Source organism: Eptatretus burgeri, chromosome 14 (genome assembly GCF_056783735.1).
Source record: "Eptatretus burgeri isolate ZD-2024b chromosome 14, Ebu_testis_v1, whole genome shotgun sequence".
Taxonomy (NCBI): Eukaryota; Metazoa; Chordata; class Myxini; order Myxiniformes; family Myxinidae; genus Eptatretus; species Eptatretus burgeri.
This window is the reverse complement of record NC_140974.1, coordinates 59145876-59167273: the sequence shown is the minus strand read 5'-3', so window position 1 is coordinate 59167273 and position 21398 is coordinate 59145876. Positions and strand designations below refer to the sequence as shown.

At 46.5% G+C, this 21398-nt stretch overlaps 1 protein-coding gene across 3 annotated transcripts; it reads right to left on the bottom strand.

Moving 5' to 3' along the window:
- Positions 1–6948: 6948 nt before the first annotated feature.
- LOC147013335 (tubulin beta chain-like) lies at positions 6949–20721 on the bottom strand. Of its 3 annotated transcripts, none has more exons than XM_085855069.1 (4): positions 20550–20721; positions 8802–8910; positions 8511–8621; positions 6949–8314 (listed from the first exon to the last, which is right to left on the bottom strand). In XM_085855069.1, the coding sequence occupies exons 1-4, from the start codon at positions 20604–20606 to the stop codon at positions 7260–7262; spliced, it is 1332 nt and encodes a 443-aa protein (XP_085711195.1). In that variant the 5' UTR covers positions 20607–20721; the 3' UTR covers positions 6949–7259. The 3 variants fall into 3 exon arrangements, with proteins under 3 accessions (XP_085711195.1, XP_085711197.1, XP_085711196.1); XM_085855071.1 differs by lacking the exon at positions 20550–20721 and adding an exon at positions 19991–20143 and having other exon boundaries at positions 8795–8910; XM_085855070.1 differs by lacking the exon at positions 20550–20721 and adding an exon at positions 19991–20142.
- Positions 20722–21398: the final 677 nt, after the last annotated feature.

Sequence of the window (21398 nt, the reverse complement as noted above, 5' to 3'; positions counted from 1 at the left end):
CCCAGCTATAAACACGTCCTTTTGTTTAACAGGCAGGGTATTTCATCAATGTGGGTGCCATCTCTCAGATTGATGTTAAACTGGACGTCCCATCTGCCGGCAATAGTTGATGGACGCTAAAGATCCCGCGAATATCCCGTTGGTGGACGCTAAAACATCTATTACGTACGCATGTCCTTCGCGAATAGCACACAAGCCACCTCGTAGGCCAGCCAATTAATTTAAAATTAAAGCCAATTAATTAAGCCTCGTGGGCTGGCCTATTAAAGAAATAGCCGAGCGGGACAAAGTGAAGAGGCAAATCAATTTGGAATCTGGCACCATTGGCCAATTCCAAATTCCTCCCCTGACTACTAAAAAAAGGTTGTGGACGGATTCAGACTAACCTTGGTTGACAGGTTGGGGAAGTGATTCTTACCTCTGCCACCAAAGGTCATGTGATCTGTCTCCCCACATTTCCGCATCAAACCCCTTCTGGTGAAACTGCCAAAAATCAAGCATCACTGCTCACCTTCATTCTTTCATTCCTTTTCCCACCTCTGGAACAAACTCCCACACTCTCTTCCATCCCACTTTTCCCTCATCCCAAACCATGATCTTTTCTACCCCCATTAATCCATCCCAGCCCTAACTCCTTCAAATTCCCTGCTTTCCTTCCTGGAAGTCCCTGTGGTGCCATCTTGTTTACCCCATGCACCCCACCCCAATCCTCTTCCTTCCACAGATCTTCTTATGTCTCTGCTCCCCCGTTTTGTGCTTCCTTCTCCCACCCCTCGTCTCCTGTACCCTTTGTTCTATGTTCTGTGTTAGCTCTTCTATGAGCCTCGATAATATAGTGTTATGGCTGTGGAAATTTGCAATACACCAGAAAGGTCCTCAGGTTAGATATAGATATATCGATAAGTTCATGTGTAGTTAATCCACACCCGTTGTTTAGAGGGAATATGTGTGATTCATCCGGGCTGCGACGCTTTGAGTTAGCCATTTTTCTTTACCTGTCGTTATTTTTGGAACAACCACGCCATCTCAACAACCACGCCATCTCAACAACCACGCCATCCACACCACAACGCCACTAAAGGAGCAACGAAACCAGCCCCACCCCAATTTCTCCTCCGGTGAACAAGTTTGACGGTTGGAAACCAGCCCCACCCCAATTTCTCCTCCGGTAAACAAGTTTGACGGTTGGAAACCAACTCCCGCCACAATTTCTCTGGAATGTTCCTCCCCCCACCCACGCGCCGCGAAGGGTGGGGCAGGCGCAGGATAAATAAAAGGGCAAGAGGAGCGCCTGGAAAAGCGAGCGCGGATAGCAGAGACTTGGGGCAGTCTGTGGAAGTCTTGGTCGTCGTGGTCTTGGTCCAAGTCTTCGTCGTAGACAGACTTGGGGCAGTCGGGTGGAAGTCTTGTCCAAGTGGCCGTGGGGAGAAGGCGTCACGACCTGCCCACCGTTGCAAGGCCCGAGATCAGGCGCGGCTGTCCTAGTGGCCATGGGGAGAAGGCGTCACGACCTGACCACCGTTGCAAGGCCCGAGATCAGGCGTGGCTACGCTATTTGCCATGGGGACGAGACGTCGCGACCTGCCCACCGTCGCACCACGAGGGTGCGGGTAAGACCCTTCGGTCTCGTAGCCCTTTGTCATCCACGGCCCACGACCATAAAGGTCTACGGACCGTCTACCCCCTTGCCTGTGAGGGAGGTCTTTCTTTGTTTTTGTATGCATGCTGTGGCGCCGTGTCCTGCCAAGTCGAAACTGTGTAAGTGCTTGTAAATAATAATTATAGTCGGTCGTAGTGCTTTTGCATTCTATTTGTTGCTTTTACATTGCACGATTCCTTGCTTGTGTTGTGTGTGCAATATGTGCTTTGTAATAAATGTGCTTGTGTGAAATGTATCCCGTTCATCGTCTCTTTCCCCATTGTAAGTGCCATCTTGCATCACGTAAAGGATTGGTAGTGGGTTTAGACACCCAGTAAATAATCTGAACCATCGAGGTTGGCGATAACTCCGCTCGGTTACCCCTGCAGCACGGAACGAGCCGCTGAAGCGGTTCGTGTCCGGAGTCGACCTGCGGCGTGGTACAACTCCTCGGTACGCTACCCGCATGGGTACTTAGGTATATCAACAATCGGCAATTCACCCTATTTCACGCGGGTAGAATGCGGACTGGGTTGTGATGAGGTTAAACCCCCACCAGTGGCTAGCTCCTTGGCGGTAGTTCCAAGAGGGTCACGACTGAATTGTCCGTTCCGGTGGGCGACGTGTTGCGATTTGAGTTACATGGCCGATTGCACGCCGGGCGGGCGAAATTCGTAACAATATTAATAAAACACCATTGTAAATACTGTAGTTGAACCCATCAGCGAAGCATTTGTCATTACTTGGTCAAGGTCATGCATCGGTATAAACAGTAAAATGAGCAAAATAAATTGGAAATGGATATGAAAGGGATTACCTTGAAAAGCATAAAGTCAGCCCCCTATTATTATCAATCGATACTAGTGTGTGTGTGTGTGTGTGTGTGTGTGTGTGTGTGTGTGTGTGTGTGTGTGTGTGTGTGTGTGTGTGTGTGTGTGTCACCTCCACAACTCCAAAACCATAAAACCCAACAGCCTGAAACTTTGCATGCAAGCTAAGAAAACCCCAAGGAAGTGCAAATGTGAAAATTGGGTGTTTGGGTTAATTAAAACACCCCTTTTGAAGATAATTAACGGCCTTATTTAATTATATCTTTCATTAGGCAATCCTCGGCCACCTCGCTCTTTGGGGTCTGAAGGGGTTTCCCTGGGTAACCTCGCTGGGGTCTGAAGTCGCTGTGTTTTTTTGGCCTTTTTTATTTAAATAACTGAGAGAATCTCTTGAAACAGAAGTACAAAATTTAAGCTCCAGATTTGAAAGTATCAGCAACTCCGACTGCTTAAAAAAAAGTGTTGCCTTGTCCAATTAGGACATAGTTGAACATTCGGACATCACTATCCAACCATTCAATTGGAGTTCTTGCTTGTGCTTAAGCCGCTTGCCGAGCACCCCGCAGTGGATGGTGGGGCAGTCCCTATCCCGAATGGGATGTACTGGCGGCAGTTGCTGTGAGATAGAGCGTGTTCGCTACAGCACAGATTGAATTCAACAACAACCGCAAGGGCATTGTTCCCTCAACCTCTATCTTCACAGGATAAGGTGTCGCCCCATGGGGTTATGGGACCGTTGTAATGTTCCTGAGGATTTGGTTCACGTTTTCTCCCTCTCTCTGCCATTGGTATGACGAGTCCAGATCGCGTCTTCTGCATTCTGTCCATATCATGGGGAAAACAAGGTCAGTCCTGCTGGATGTGTTTTGCCATCCGACCCAGAAGCACCCCTGGTTCTGTGGATCAGTTTTAAAATTCATTAAATAAATGGGGCTAGCAATATAAACCCACAGTAGCCATATCCCAGGTGAATAGGTGGGTGGCCTAGATAGAGCCTCATGTATCTGGTATCACCATTAAACCCCAAAAATAAAGAAAGAACAACCGCGCTACGTCATTCTGAGTGAATCATTCACTCACTGCGGACGCTTTTGCCACGCCACATTATTCAGAGCGAGTCTTTCATGCTCCATCATTCAAAATGAGTAGTTCGTGATGAGCGCGATCCCCCTGCATGAGAAATTCCAAGAGTGTAGTGAGATGGAGAATGTTCTGAAATGCTACAAGGAGGTCTATGAACAGAAAATGAAGGCAGCTACTCAAATCTCCGTCATGTAATTTTTCAAAAAAAATAATCCCAAGCAAATCATCCTCCATTTCATCTTCTGAACCCTCAACTGGACAGCCTGCCACACCTGAATATGCCTGCCACAAGCAGTTTATTTCTTTTTTGCCCCTCCTCACCCCCCTTTTTCTTCACCCCTCACTCTTAATATACCTGTGTCATCCAGCCCAAGGTTATGTCCGGTTCGTCTCTCTCCCTTTCCGCACCCCTCAATATCTCTCCTCCCTCCCCTCATCCCTTAATATCCATCAGCGAAGCGACGGGTTGTATGTGCGTGTGTGTGTGTGTGTGTGTGTGTGTGTGTGTGTGTGTGTGTGTGTGTGTGTGTGTGTGTGTGTGTGTGTGTGTGTGTGTGTGTGTGTGTGTGTGTGTGTGTGTGTGTGTGTGTGTGTGTGTGTGTGTGTGTGTGTGTGTGTGTTGTTCATAAAGCACAACACATTCTCTCTGTTAACTTCCCTACCCCCATCCCTCTCACTCTTTGTCCCAATAGAGTGCAGCACCACCTCTCTGGACGTATCCGGACAGTGGTATTGTCGGGACAGTAGAAAATAAACTTCAGACTTTTGTTTGCATCTTCAGTTATTCTATGCAGAATTATTTTGAATGAGACACCATGAGTCGTAATGAACACTCCACCGCAGGTATGCCTTCCCTTCCCCCACCCGTGTTCGTCAGCAAAGCAACAGGTAGTATTTGCTAGTTTGCAACAAGAGAACCGAAGGACTTTTTAATCAGACTATATCAGCCGTACAGAGTTACACTGGGTGACTATAAAAGAAAAATAATAAAAAGGGCTTGATTGTGGAGAAGAAAGGTTGAGATGCAATCGTGTGAGTGTGGTGAACAGTCGGAAAATAAATTAATTCATTGAATTTCACATGGACAAGTCAATGACACCATTGATGAAACCCAGTCCTGCACATTGCAAACATTTAGTAAAATAGATTCCTATAAGTGTAACCTGCACAAGATCAAAATCTGGATCAACCTCCCCTCTTTGTAAGCCAGACCAAAAAAAAATTTTGTATACAGACCATGGCCAGCATCATTTGGTAGGGTGGGAGAAAGATGTGCCACAGAAAAGAATCAACGTTATCGGATTTCTCTTGAGAATTCCCACAACACGAGTTAACTGCATCAGATTTAAGTGGCACAAAGATCCTCCCCCTTTCAAGTTTAAGCCCCCAAAAACGAAATATAAACAAGCGGGAGGAGACGATGGTTCGCGGGCATTATTGAACAATGCCACGATAGGTACAATCGAGTTAGTGGAAGCCCTACCGTAAAAACCTATCTCTTCCGTCAAAATTGACAAATCAAATCAGATGTTTTATATGTTGTACTTCTGGACATTACGCACAGCTTCGAGGAAATGAAATTGCGAGAAAAAAAAATATAAAAATAAATAAAAAGTTCAAGCGGGCATGGCTCCACCCACAAGGGGCGTGGGATGCCCCTCATACAAAAAAAGATACTAGGCCATGATATCTAGCTTGTGTCCAAGTTTCATCAAAATCGCATCAAATGTCATTGTGACGCTCTCCAGAGCATAGCTCCAAGACAGACAGACACAGACACAATGAAAAGTGGTCACTGCTGGCACCCGCAAACCAACATCCCAAAATGGCAAACTTCCAACCCAAGGTGGAAAATACTCAGGAAGAGTAAATACAAGGCAGCCATAAAGTCTAGAAACAGATATGTCATTGTGTCCTTGACGAAAGATAATCATTTCCCGAACTGGAATGGACGACGTAGCCCTGTGGAGTGGGCTGCACGCTCACCCGATCCGAACCCCCTTGTTTACTTCTTCTGGGGTACACTGAAGGCGCAGGTTTATTCAGTGAAAAAAAAAAATAAAAAAATAAAAAATAAAATCAGACACACGAATCATGAGGCAATGCATCATGGGATTGAAGGAAATGCTACATTAAACGCACCATGTTCATTACAATTTTGCACAGCACAGTGAACTGTGCATTTCTCATGAAGGACAACACATTGAACGTCATGTATTGTAATGTCAATAAGCTATTTATAATGTACTAGCCGAAACCCCGTCACAGACGGATTCCGTTCATTCAACCACCCTCACCAGCTCACCCACACTCGAGGGACATGGACTGGATAGGGCGTGCTTGCCCCCGCCTACTCATCCCCCGCCCCTGCCCCAATCCACCCCCCCGCCTTCAATATGCTTACCCCTGCCCAAAAAATTTAATTACCCAGCCCTGCTTCTTCACTCCCTGCCCCTTCACTTCTCCTCCCCATCTCAACGAAAAGTGTTTATTCTGCTTCAGAGTTGAAGTTTGACTATTGTCACGATGTGCGATGCACTCTTACAGGTACGAAGTTTTTCAGTCCAGGTCACAGCACCGAGAAAAATGACGCGATCGCGAGGAGGAGTACAAAATTGGTCCTTCACTATTAATATATAGATAGAAGATACAATGTTTGTTACATTTTTTGTATCAAATTCACATTCTGAGGTAGTCAGCATGTGTAGAAGAGGGTTTTACATTGCAGACGCTATTTTCGAGGAGTGGAATTACACCTCTCAGCGGTAACGGTCTGTCGATGACGGACGTAATGACGTCACCGAATGACCGATGATGTCATGATGTCCTTACGCCTCAGCGGTGACGTCACACATCGCCATGCAAACGAAAAGTGTTTATTCTGCTTCAGAGTTGAAGTTTGACTATTGTCACGATGTGCGATGCACTCTTACAGGTACGAAGTTTCTTTCAGTCCAGGTCACAGCACAGAGAAAAATGACACGACCGCCAGGAGGAGCACAAAATTGGTCCTTCAGTATTAATATATAGATATTTGCCTACATTTCCAGACTCTATGGTCAGCCTGTCATTTAACTTGAGTTTTATTTCAGAGGGAGAAAAAAAAAAATTGACACACCAACATCCTACAAGGGATGCTTCATCTCAGAGCAACCATTATTGCGACAGCTCGATAATGCAGCCTTATGAGCGAGCCTCACCCATTAACAAAGAGACAGGGAGCGATTTCAGATGCATCTACATCACCTAGGACGCTCGGCATCCCATGATTGCTCTTCTTGCGCCCACAGTTACAATCTGGACATTTGGAAAGCCTCACGAACTACAACGAACCATTGTGTGCCGCTAGCCTGTGTCAAAGTTCATTGCGTGCAAATTCAATGGGTACAGCAGAGATGATGCTTCAAAGCACTTTAATGTACGAGAGAAACCGAAACCACAATCTCAATACAAACAAAATGCTCAATCTCCATCAACAACCGCACAGTGAATGAAAGTTTCAAAAACTACTTTCAGCTCTTACGTTACCTGAACTCAAAATCTCAGAAAGAAATCAAGCTGAAAAGAAACTCAAAATAGATTGGAATCCATTTTGTTTAAAGATTTGTATTTTCGGTTGTGTGTCGACAATTTTACCATTTAGAGGGGAACAAAACTGAAAACTTGTTTTGGATTGAAGGGGTAGGAAATGAAAGGAGATAGATTGCTCAATTTTCATATTCTTCCAAATCATCCACAGCCTCCTCTTCCACAGTGGCGTCTTGGTATTGTTGGTATTCAGAAATAAGATCGTTCATGTTGCTCTCGGCCTCGGAAAACTCCATCTCATCCATGCCCTCGCTAGTGTACCAGTGAAGGAAGGCCTTGCGCCGGAACATGGCGGTGAACTGCTCTGAAATGCGCTTAAACAGTTCCTGGATGGCCGTGCTGTTCCCAATGAATGTGCCAGACATTTTGAGACCACGTGGTGGGATGTCACACACTGCAGTCTTTACATTGTTTGGAATCCAATCCACAAAGTAGCTGCTGTTCTTGGTTTGTATGTTCAACATCTGCTCGTCCACTTCCTTCATCGAGACCCGTCCACGGAAAATGGCTGCCGCAGTGAGGTAGCGGCCATGACGTGGGTCACAAGCGGCCATCATGTTCTTGGAATCAAACATCTGCTGCGTGAGCTCAGGAACAGTGAGTGCAAGGTACTGCTTACTACCACGAGACGTGAGTGGGGCAAAGCCGGGCATGAAGAAATGTAGTCGTGGGAAGGGAACCATGTTGACGGCCAACTTACGCAAGTCAGCATTGAGCTGTCCGGGGAAGCGCAGGCATGTGGTCACTCCGCTCATTGTCGCAGACACGAGGTGGTTGAGGTCTCCATAAGTTGGATTATTCATCTTGAGGGTACGGAAGCAGATATCGTACAGGGCTTCATTGTCGATGCAGAATGTCTCATCGGTGTTTTCTACCAGTTGGTGTACTGACAATGTCGCATTGTAAGGCTCCACCACGGTGTCACTGACTTTAGGGGAGGGCACCACACTGAAGGTGTTGATGATACGATCCGGGTACTCTTCACGGATCTTGGTGAGGAGAAGCGTACCCATACCAGACCCCGTACCACCCCCCAGAGGGTGAGTTAGCTGAAAACCTTGCAAGTAGTCAGAACCTTCTGCCTCTTTCCGTACCACATCCAGGACAGAGTCCATAAGCTCAGCACCCACAGTGTAGTGACCCTTGGCCCAGTTGTTTCCTGCACCACTCTGAGCTAAACAAAATATTCAAGCTGTCAAAATTAAATATCTTCAACTATCAACAAGTAGAAAACTAAACAAGTCGATGCCAACAAAATAAAATGAAACTTTCAAGCGGCTAGAAAATAAATAAATAATACAACTTACAATTACTTAATGGAGCATTCGCTTAAACTGCAGATAGACAATTACTCAAGCAGTCAAACATACCAAAAACAAAGTTGTCTGGTCGAAACATTTGTCCGATGGCTCCAGACCGTACAGCTTCCATGGTGCCTGGCTCCAGATCTACAAGGACGGCCCGAGGAACGTATTTCCCTCCTGAAGAGTTGAGGGGAGAGGAGGGGGGGAATTTTTTCTGAGATGGCTCATTGGGTGTTCCATCTGAACACATATGATGTGCAGATCCGCAGTTCAAACTGCATACAGATATACATTTTCTTTTCTTTTTTTGGTCCAAGTTGCTATTTTATGTACTTGCAAGGTTAACATACGTCATACCAGAAGCTTCATTATAGTAAACATTGATCCTTTCAAGCTGGAGGTCAGAATCTCCTTGAAATGTGCCAGTGTTGTCAATTCCATGTTCATCACTGATAACTTCCCAGAACTAAAGGGTGGGGATGGAAGGAGGGTAGAGGTGAAAGGTTGGCTAAAAATGGACAGCAAACAGGAGTCCCAACATAGCCATCAGGAATCAAACATGCCAAATGTGGATAATGAAGGACATGTACATTCCAGCCTGCAACTTACCAATTCCACATTTCCCTTTTTTTTAATGAAAACAACAACTGGAAATGAACACCCCCCCCCCCACACACACAAAAAAATATAAGCATGTAATGCAAGGCAACATGTCACATGACAAAGTCCTTGGTCAATTCAGGGGCTTGATTATGTCAAGTCCCACGACGAACACCTGGGATAAAAACTTGTGAAGGCATTTGTTGGACAGGGCTGTGTGCCCTATAGTCCTCAGAATCTGTCATACTGTTATAGATGCGACGATAGCGGGATTTGCACCCGACTCTTGACAGCCAAATGTTGAAGGTTCGGCTTCACATAACAGCACCGCCGTCTACGGGGTTACAATGCCGGCTCGTTCGGCACAGGTCTCGGGTCGCGATACCAACGTACACCGGGCCGTACCAGTTGGGGAAATAGATCCCGGCTTCAGACTGGGTTTGTCAGAGACCGAGCGAAGTCTGCCAGTTCGTAGCCCGTTTGGTTTTAAATACAAAGAGCCGATTGTTCCTCAGCATGGCACGAATAAACTCAAGGCGGCATTTTTCATACAACTCAGCCAGATTTATTGGGGACACATCAGGGAACACGACACAAGCAAAGCATTCATGACAATGTTATAACTAATCTATAACCCACTCGTAACTAGGGAGCTTTGGATATGGGTTCCAAAGGGAACCAGCGTGACTTAGACGTGACGTGATCACGTGACCCAGCGGGATAAGCCTTAGACAACATGCAGACAAGACACAGAGTACTTAGTGATGCCTCATGGACGAGGGAAAGTGTCAAAGGCACGAATGCGGCTCGAGAGAAGCAGATGTCAACGGATTAGAGCGCCCAAGCTCGAGCACGCCGCGTGGCAAGATGGCGGCGTCGTCCTTTTGTCGCACCGCTCACGCACCAGCCTCGGCACGTTCAGCCCCTCTTCTGGAACGCCTCCGGGGATACGTGATTGGTCCATCCCTCCAGTCCGCAGCTGCTCTCCACCAATGGGCTGCCGACACGTCTCGCCGACAGACACTGAGTGCTGGGCGGGGGCTAGTTAGAAGGGGGAAGGAAAAAGAAGCAAGGCGCCTCTCGGTACACCACCACTGTACGAACACTGGACAGCCTGCTACACATCCCGACACATGTAACGTCCGATTACCAAACAACCTGGCTAAACAGGCATTTCAGGGGGGGATCTGGGCCAATCCTATATTTAATAACCCATTAAAAGGGCCCATTTCTGCAACAATACTTCCAACAACAACTCCATTTGAGGTCTGAATTGCAGGTGCAAGATGAATTGCATTTCCCACTTTCCCATCAGTCTGCAGGGAGCAGGCCCTCTCTGTTCACTGATCTTGAGGGGTTGGGTAAACTCGTTTTGCCCTTTCCGCTGAAGACCAGATTTCCAAACTCACACAAAAGAACCACATTGGAAGGTGGAAGGTTTCGCTCCCCGACGCTTGTCTGTGTATCGTTTAGACTTCTCTTGTTTCTGTTGAACACAGCGTCTCATACTCGAGTCTTGCAGCAGGTACACCGATTTGACGTGCAAGACGTGATTGGACTCCCCCAATGTGCAACTTTGTGTGCAATGTACGTCCATGTAGAAGTTCAGCAGGGGTCTAATGAGTTGTTGCACGTCTTGTAGCTTAATGCATTTGCAAAAAGTCAAGTACGAATGATTTCCAGGACTTCCCTTCAAGGTTTGCAGTACGTAAACAGTCCTAAAACACTCTGTTGAAGCATTCCATCTCCCCAATGGCTTGTGGGCAATATGTAGAACTTCAGCAGTGTTTGATGTTTCTTTCCTGCAAGAATGTTTCAAACTCAGTTGAAGCAAACAGATCCATTGTCAGAGATAAGTTCCCACGGATTTCCTTCACGACTGAATACTGTAGCGGATGTTACTCGAGACGTAAAGGCCACTTCTGGCAATTTGCTGAAATAATCAATTAAGGTAATGGCATAGCGGCAGTCCATTTGGTTATCAAGTGGTCCCACTATATCAATGGCAAGCTTTTCCCAAGCAGCATTAGGAAGCGGAACTGGTTGCAAAGGTGGAACCCGAGTGACGGCTGCTTTTCATGCATTTGGCAAGTAATGCACGACTTCATTGCAACTTCCACTTGGGAGTCCATCCCTAGCCACCAGTAGAGGTCACGCAGCCTTTGTTTAGCCTTCACAATACCTTGATGCATATCATAGGCAAGCTGGATTCACTTGGGTTAAAGTTCTGTCGGCACGATCACACAGTGAGTGCCCCAAATCAAGTAATCCTCTTGCACAGCCAGTTCATTAACCTCCGCCATCTTCGAAGATGGATGGAGGTTACTGTTTTCACCCCTTTGTTTGTTTGTGAACAGTATTACGGAAAAACTCCGACGCATTTCAACGAAACTTGGTGGGGGGGGGGGGTAGGTATGGTCCAAGGATCATGCCATTAAATTTTGGACTTGGTCCACACCCCCCCCCAAAATTTTTTTTTTTGCATTTCTACATGTTTTAAGTGATTTCCAATCCCCCCCCAAAAAAAATTGTTACCCCCACCCCAAAAAAAATTTTTTTTTTTGCATTTCTACACGTTTTAAGTGATTTCCAACCCCCCCAAAAAAAATTTAGAGAATTTTTTTTTTTTGCATTTCTACATATTTTAAGTGATTTCCACCCCCCCCAAAAAGAATTTTTTTTTTGCATTTTTACATGTTTCAAGTGATTTCCAACCCCAACCCCCAAAAAAATTGTTTGAGAATATTTTTATTTTTTTGCATTTCTACATGTTTTAAGTGATTTCCAACCCCCTCAAAAAGAATTGTTTGAGAAAAATTCATTTTTTTGCATTTCTACACGTTTTAAGTGATTTCCAACCCCCCCCCCAAAAAAGAAATAGAGAAATTTTTTTTTGCATTTCTACATTTTAAGTGATTTCCAACCCCCCCAAAAAGAATTGTTACCCCCTCCCAAAAAGGGAATTTTTTTGCATTTCTGCATGTTTTAAGTGATTTCCAACCCCCCCCCAAAAAAATTTAGAGAATTTTTTTGCATTTCTACACGTTTTAAGTGATTTCCAACCCCCCGAAAAAAATTGTTACCCCCCCAAAAAAAATTTAGGGAATTTTTTTTTTTTGCATTTCTACGTTTTAAGTGATTTTCAACCCCCCCCCCCAAAAAAAAAATGTTGGAGAAAAGAACTATAACTGTCAGCACTGTCGACATCATATTTAATGAATAAGATACAAGGTTCACTTGAGTGACCCAGCAGTATTGGCGGCGGAGGTTTTGCACTCTCCCGAGTGCTCCCCCTCAAGTTCTGAATGTGAAAGTAGGGAAGTACATTTGGGTCAATGCCCTTCACATTGCAAGGCCATCCTCTGGAGACATATCCTCACACCTTCTGTAGAATAGGGCATCGACTGCAAGTTTCCTTGAATTGTTCCACAGGTACAGCAGCGCAGTCACCGGACACGAAAGCCACCATTTCTACATCTGGTTTGTGGTAAGGCTCTGTCATGGGGAGTGGTGACCGTGATAAACAGTCTGCAGTCACATTTTGATGGCCAGGTTTGCACACAATTTCGTAGTTAAACGACAATAAGCGTGCAGACCAACGTGCAATTCTCATTCCAGCTCAACCAAGACATTTTGAAGACAGAAGTGTGGTCAGTGGACTGTGGTCTGCACGCAGGATAAATTTACGACCCCACAGGTAAGCACGCCATTTCTCAATTGCCCAGACACAGGCGAGTGCTTCCTTCTCCACTGCAGAGTACTTGCGTTCACATTCTGTGAGCATCCATGAGGCCAGCGCTACCATTTCCTCTGTAGAGTCCTCATTAATTTGAGTGAGCACTGCTCCAAGTCCATAATCAGACGAGTCTGTGGTCACAATGGTGGTCAGAGTAGGGTCAAACAAAGCAAGTGCAGGGCTGTTAGCAATCAATTTTTTTACCCTTTCAAATTGAGTGTGCGCAGCCTCGGTACAGGAGAAGTCAGCATCCTTGCACCATGAGGTACGAAGTGGCTCCATGACTGTTGCACAATTTGGAGTACCAAGAAGTCAAACCCAAAAAGGAACGCAGAGCAGATTCATCCCTTGGGGGTGGTGCTCGTGTTACTGCCACCACATGTTCGGTGTTTGGGCTCATGCCCTTTTCTGAGATCACGTGACCCAGAAAAGAAAATTCAGCCTTCCTGAAATGACATTTGTCGTAATGCAGTTTTAAGCTTGCTTGATCAATACGATATAAAAACGGCTTGAACACGTTCCTCATGTTTCTCAGGAAACGAAGCATTCACAATTGTGTCATCCAGGCAACACTGCATGCCCTCCTGGCCAGCGAAGATCTGTGACATCATTCACTGGAATGCACTGGGAGCAAAAGCAAGACCATAAGGAACACGGCAAAAACAGAAAAGTCCTTCGTGTGTGATGAGAACCGTAAGGTCTCTGCTTTTCTCATGCATGGGCACTTGATGGCATGCACTCTGATGATCAAGAGGGGAGAACATTCTCGCTCCCCAAAGTTCTGCGAATACCTCCTCAATATGTGGGAGTGGATGACTCTCTTCCGATCGCCTTATTGGGTTCACGAAGATCCACGCACAGTCGAAAACCTCCTGTTTTCTTACCCGCAACGACAATAGGTGAAACCCATTCGGAAGAGTCAATCCTCTCAATGATACCAGCTTCAAGCATTTTCACTTCTTGCGAGACAGCATCACAGACAGCAAAACTTCTGCTGGATTGGCACCACATCGGGCCTCATCTTCACTCTGTGTACAAATCAGTTTGCGTAGTCGAGAGTTCCAGTGACGTTAGCATTAGATGTCTGATGCACAGAGGTATTTAACACTGATGCAGGATTAACTGGAGGGGGAGCACTCGGTAGAGTGCAAAACCTCCGCCGCCAATACTGCTGGGTCACTCAAGTGAACCTTATATCTCATTCATTAAATATGATGTCAACAATGCTGACAGTTATAGTTCTTTTCTCCAACATTTTTTTTTGGGGGGGGGGGGTGGAAATCACTTAAAACATGTAGAAATGCAAAAAAAAAAAAAGAAATCGAAATTTTGTTGAAAAGAGTGGCAAAAATTTCTAACAATTTTTTTTTCGGGAGGGGGGGGGACAAAGTCCAAGATCTAATGGCATGATCCTTGGACCATACCTAACCGCCCCCCCCCCCACCAAGTTTCGTCAAAATCCGTCGAGGAGTTTTTCCGTAATACTGTTCACAAACAAACAAACAAACAAACAGAAAGGGGTGAAAACAGAAACCTCCGATCTTCGATGGCGGAGGTTAACAAACAAACAAATAAACCAATGTCACCCGCAGGGTGACCCGTATCTTGCCAAAAGGTGACCACGTGTGACTTATTTAAGGTCACACTGAGGTGAACAGAGCTGCTGTCCACGAGGAGCGACTCCTTGAGGAATATCTGCCGATGAGAGATTCCGATGAGAATCGTTCTACTATACAGAGTAACCATGAAAAATATGCGTTTGCCTCATAACGTCACCAAATGACGTCATAATGTCTCAAGCTTGACATATCTAGAAAGCACTCATCGAGGTGTTCAATTTGAGGCACTACACGATATGGTTCCTAAAACTTGAAAATTTGACCTTGGGGTCAAATATGTTTGACCTTTGGCGCTAACCATGAAGGTCAAGGCCAATCGCCACCAAAAATTAATCAGCTGAGCGCCAGAACATGAACTATATTCCCATGAAGTTTGAAGACGATCCGATCAAAATTACTCAAAAAATAAGGGTTTCGGCGACTCCCCTGATTTGTGACAGTGACCTTGACCTTCAAAATTTTATGCGCTGAAAGGGACCTCTATAGGCCTCTGATATGCGAAGTTACAAAAATTTCCAATGATAACTGTGCTCTGCAGAGTGATTTATACGTGATTACAGACCAAAAAAAAAAAAAAAAAAAAAAAAAAAAAAAAAAAACATACAAGCTGACCAACATATCTTGCAAAAACTTCGTTTTTGGCAAGATAGCAAACAAACAAGCAGTCATAGACTGGTACTTACGAAATCGTCGACTTGACCTCTGACCTTGTCTAATAAAAGCTGTCTCTCGAGAAGGTAGTAAAGCAAACAAGAAGTTTCTACGATGATTCTGTACCAAACCATCAAAAATCGAATGTTTTGAAAGTTTGACCTCACTGTCCTCTTCATGTCAGGTCAGGTTCGATCTGTGACCTGCTCCAGGTACCATGTAAACCTGTTCCATGGTCGGGTTGTTGGCGACTAAACCGTCTCCCCCACCAGGTTTTCTGGTGAGGGGGTGTTTGGATATGGACACCCAGCAGGATTAAAAACAAAACCTGTCAAAGGGCGGAGGAGCTCCTTGTGAGCAAACGGCCATCTATATCTAGTGCCCAACTGTGCCTGCAGACGTCCTCCTGCAGTTGGGTTACTTTTTTATTAGGAGGTTGGTGGCAGGATTTGCACTCCGGCCACCGTAAAACCCTTCATTCCGCAAAACGCAAAAACGCAAAAAAAAAATCTGAAAATCCACTCCGTGGGAGTACCTCCTGTGCAGCTTCCCTTCGCAAGGCAGCTCACCGGATGACGGGATTGGGGCAAAGCCTTCGGGTCCCCCAATCTTTGATGATAGGAGGGAAACCACGGGGTAACATCCCTGGGTCAGATTGCGGGAGAGTGTGTCGGAGTGGTGCTGAGGTGTCGTCCACCAGACGGCGGTCTCCTTGGGTTAACCTGAGGAGGTCCCTTCGGGTGGGTGCCTGGAATGTCCTATCCCTAAGAGGATGATCACCTGTCTCTGTTATCATCTGATCTCAAGCGTTTGGACATCGGGATTGCAGCTCTCTCTGAGGTTCGGAGACCGGATTGCGGCGAGATAATGGTGGGTGGTTACACCTACTATTGGTCTGGTCGCTCTGATGGTTACCATACCCAAGGAGTTGCTGTAGCTGTGTCCAATAAGCTGACCCCAATGATAATTGAGGTAACACCGGTCAACGAGCGTATTATGAGACAAAGGATTCGTCACTCCTTAGGTGTCATTTCCCTGGTCTCTGTTTATGCTCCGACTGAGGCGAGTGATCTCACCGTGAAGGATGCATTCTACGCCACACTCGAGTCTGTGGTTGTTCAGTGCCTCAGACGAGATACACTTTTAGTGTTGATGGATTTCAGTCTGGAACTGATAGGAATGGTTATGAGGTGTGTGTTGGTCCCCATGGGTCAGGAACTATGAACCAGAATAGCACTAAGTTTCTTGACTTTGCAAGAAGTCATGGACTTAGGGTGGCTGGTTCATGGTTTCAGCGCCCACAAGCTCATCGCTGGACTTGGTATTCCAACGCTGGCGGTGTGGCAAAGGAGATTGACCATGTCCTCATTGACGGTCGTTGGAGGATGATCCAGAACTGCAGGGTCTACCGGAGTGCTCAGTTCCTCAATACTGACCACAGGCTTGTTGTAGCAACTCTAAAGCTGCACCTTAAATCCTGGAGAATGGTACCATCCTAGCCTAGGCTGGATGTTGCCAAGCTCAGGGATGAGAGAGTAGCTGAGGAGTTTGCGAACAGGCTGAGTGGACACTTGGGGAGTCTGGGTGCTTTGGGGGGTCCTGAAGAGTTGTGGAGCGCCTTCAAGACCACCGTCCTTGATGTTGCCGGTGGATGTCTTGGAGCTCACCACAGGGCAAAGAAGAATTTTGTCTCTCAAGGGACACTGGATACCATTGACCAGAGTCGCAGGGCCAGGCTGAATGGCAGAGCTGAGCTGTTCAGGGAGCTGAGGCGTAAAACTGTACGTGCACTGAGGGTGGACAAGGAGGCCTATGTGCGAGGAATCTGTGAAGGAGTAGAGCATCACCTGTGGACAGGTGATTCTCGTCCCGCTTATAGGGGAATTCGCGCATTACGTTCATCCAAGCCCATCCCTCGGAGCACTGCAGTTCGAGCAGAGAGTGGTAGGCTCTTGACAGAGGAGTCTGAAGTGAAGGCCCGCTGGGCCGGTTACTTTGAGCGGTTGTACCAGGCTGATCCCCCAGCTGTCGAGTTGGACGTCAAGGGTGTTGCAATCCCTGTTGCTGACCCTCAAATCAACTGTGGTCCGGTCCACCTTCGCTTGTGGAAACACGGGCTGCGGTGAACCAGTTGAAACGGGGCAAAGCTCCAGGGATCTGTGGCATCCATGCTGAACTTCTCAAGGCTGGTGGAAATGCTGCACTCGTGTCGTTGCATGCAGTTTTGTGCTCTGCCTGGAACACAGGCATCATCCCAACTGGCTGGAAGAGGGGCCTTGTTGTCCCTCTCTGGAAAGGGAAGGGTGATCGCCAAGACTGCAACAACTACCGAGGGGTGACGCTGCTCTCAGTGCCGGGCAAGGTCTTTGCTCGGATAATTCTCGATAGGATTCGCCACCATCTCCTTGAGCACCAGCGTCCAGAGCAGTCAGGCTTTACACCAAAGAGGTCAACGATTGACCGTATCCTTGCACTTCGTGTCCTCACCGAACGCAGACGAGAGTTTCGGCAGGGGCTGCTTGCAGCCTATGTTGATCTCTGTAAAGCGTTCGATTCAGTGAATCGGGATGTCCTCTGGAGGATTCTTGGTCTTCGTGGGGTGCCACCAAAACTGATCGATCTGATGTCTGAACTCTACTCTGGTACTGAGAGTGCTGTGAGATGTGGTGGTACCATCTCTGACTTATTTCCAGTTGTTACTGGAGTTCGTCAGGGATGTGTACTTGCCCCCACACTTTTCAGCACTTGTATGGACTGGATTCTAGGGAGGATGTCGGAGAGATCAAGTTGCGGTGCGTCATTTGGGAATGTCAAGATCTCAGACCTTGATTTTGCAGATGATGCAGTCATCTTTGCGGAGACTTTAGACATCCTCTTGGGGGCCCTCGAGGTGCTGAATGAGGAGTCGGAGCCGTTGGGATTACGGGTTTCTTGGGTCAAAACTAAGATCCAGGCTTTCGGTGACATCTTGGATGCTGCTGTCCTGTCTGTGTCTGTTTGTGGTGAGGATGTTGAGGTCGTGGAGAGATTCACTTACCTTGGCAGTGATATTCATGTCTCTGCTGGCTGAGAGTCAGAGGTCAATAGACGTCTGGGTCGGGCCTGGGGAGTCATGGATTCACTGGATCATGGGGTGTGGCGCTGCCGGTACCTGTGCGGCAGGACGAAAGTCCGAGTCTTCAGGTCCTTGGTACTTCCAGTCTTGCTCTATGGGTGCGAGACTTGGACTCTGACCAAGGATCTGAGACGGAGACTTAATTCCTTTGGTACCAGGTGTCTTCGGACAATCCTTGGCTATCGCTGGTCGGATTTTGTGTCCAACGAGCGGTTGCTGAGAGAGACTCGGATGAGATTTGTTACCTGCAGAGTCCGTGAGCGTCAGTTGCCGCTGTATGGACATGTGGCTCGTTTTCCTGACGCTGATCCTGCTCATCAGATTCTCTCAGCGAGGGAGTCTCATGAGTGGTGGAGGCCAGTGGGCCGACCACGTGCCTCATGGTTGCAGCAGGTTGACCATCATCTCAAGGAGATGGGGATGGGCCTGGCATCTGCCTGGGGGATGGCCAGACGGAGGCCCCTGGAGTACCGGCAGAAAGTGGACGCAGCGACGCGCTGTTCTGGCACATGCTCCCATACCTGACCTGACCTCACTGTGACCTTGACCTTTGACCGATTTTGACCAAAATCTAATCAGCGCTAGCCACCACCCTCCTGAATCACGTGGTCCAATTTGACATTGGTAGCTTCTTCCGTTCGAGTTATCTGTACCAAACCATCAAAAATCAAATATTTGACCTCACCGTGACCTTGACCTTTGACCGATTTTGAGCAACATCTAATCAGCACTAGCCATCACCCTCCTGAATCACGTGGTGTAATTTGACAATGGTAGCTTTTTCTGTTCTCGAATTATTGTGCCTACAAACAAACAAACAGAAACGGAAGGCATCAATATACTTACGAAATCTTTAGATTTCGTAAGTAACAAACAAACAGAAAGGGATGAAAACAGTAACCTCCGATCTTCGATGGCGGAGGCTAACAATATTCAGTCCGAGAGCAGTGAAGAGGTCCATGCCAAGTATAGGTGTTCCAGAAGGCACAATGAAGAAATCAGCAGGCATAGAAATATGGTTGTGCCACACCTGTACTTGAAGACAACCAACTACAGAGATCGGGGTTTTTTTTCAGTTAAGTCACCAAATGTAATTTTGGTTCTGCAAGAAGTGCATTCTTGCTTGAAATGCTCCAGGAAGGTAGACTGGAAGTATAGAAACAACTGAACCTGTGTCCACCAGCAATTTAGCTGAGCTTTGCCTGTCCATGAGATGTGCAAAGACTGACATCACAAAATAGGTTCCCTCCAATTGGTTCAGAGACTTGTGTGTTTATGCTTATAACAGTCACAACCGGCACAGGCACTTCCCACACTTGGGTATTTGTGGTCTTTACTGCGACATACTTCAGCAAAATGCCCACTTTTGCCACACTGCCTGCAATTTACATCTTTTTGCAGGGGATCTTGGGTATTTGGCCAAGTGCATTGCAGATCCACAACGATAACAAGTACTCTCTTGGCGTACCTGTCGACCTTGTGAAAATTTTGGGTTTGCAGGTTCATTTCATGTGTCCCTGTGGATGGTGTCAAGTCTTATCTGTATTGCCCCACACTGGCACTTGGTGTTGTACTTAAATCTTGAAAAGGACGTCGACGCGTCGTACATAATCGCATTTACTTCCACCACGGCCAATTCGATTTCTCCCACCATTACAGGGGCTTTCATCAACTGGTGAAGTATAGAATAAATGCTGCCCTTCAGTTCCTAGGCAGTGTATAAGCAATGTGCGCTTCCTCACATCAGAAAGTGTGATGTCATTTACCATCAGCATGAACTTCTCAAACATGCGCATCCACGAGGTAAAAGGTAACGCAGGCTCACCCAGACTTGATAAGAAGGCAGCAGGTGGTGCAAGAGCAAGGTGGTGCAAGAGCAAGGTGGTGCAAGAGCAAGGTGGTGCAAGAGCAAGGTGATCAGTCCTTGTCGCCAATATGTTGTGCAGCAAAGTCAGCCTCAACGTCGGTTCTTCAACTCAAGTTTTCTAATGGCGTCTCGTGCTCCACACCCTTCAGCGCGCTGACGTCACCCTCCAGCGCGCTGACGTCACCCTCCAGCGCGCTGACGTCACTCAATTCCACCTCATCAGTTCCGGTTCATCACGCACCATTAATATTCATTCCATTCCCAATACCACAACGTAACAATCTACAATATTGATGTAATAATTTCCAAAATCGTTGAGAAAATTGAACTTTTTGAAATCCTCAGATTGTGACCTTTTAGAAAATGAATCTTGCCGTAAAAAAAATCAACACGAAGTTCCCAAGAAGGTATTTTGTTGCTCCACAACTAACCGGACTAAATGGAGCAAATGGAAAACAACAAAGAAAAACAAACTCCCATGTAGACAAATAATTAATAATAATAAAAATGATAAAACCTTCGATCCGATTTGGTTCCCGCACTGGCCGGCCTGGAGATGGACGATCTCTCTCATGGTTTTTTTTTTTTTTTCAACACCAAACTCCCGAAACCCCAAAATCAAATCCCGTACTCATCCAACCACCAATCAAACCGCTCCTTCCACGCCCTGTTTCATATAGACCGGGGTGGGCGGTGACTTGAACCACGTGGGCCTAATGATGCCTTATCATTGGGTGTCTCTTGTCACGTGGGCGAAAGGTGTTTACGTCACACTTGCTGAGAGAGGTATTCTTGATTACCAGATTCGTAAATTGTGTAAGAAAAAAACTGTTTGGTAATAATAAAAATTTAATCTTCAAACGATGGATTTTTGGAGATAAAGTTTACTAAATCTGGTATTGAGCCGGTCCGGTACGTAACCGGGTGTGTTTCGCTGCCAAGTTCCTCGAAGAGCGCGCTCCAAGCGGCTTAAGCGCTCACGCAAGCACTCCAACGGAACGGAGTGCTCGGCATCGCTTAACAACATGGCGGTCTCCGTGTGGAAACTGCGATTGTGGAATGAGTGAATGCTGTTTTTGGGGCGTCGTTTTCAGTTTTTATCGATATTCTTGTGACGACAACTTCCACAAACAAATTTAATGTGTTAACGGCGGCGACGGAGTACGAGGAAGAGGGAAACAATGATAAATAAATGTGGAGCCAGAAGGAGGAGTCCCCTGTCGAGCTTATCTATGTACCTTCCAGTGTGATTTTTTTTTGAGGGTGGAGGTTTTTAATGTTTACTCCAGTTTAGTGTGTAATTTCGTTCAGTTTTTCGGAGATTTTCAAACCTATACATTTTTGGAAACTATAGAATTAATATGGA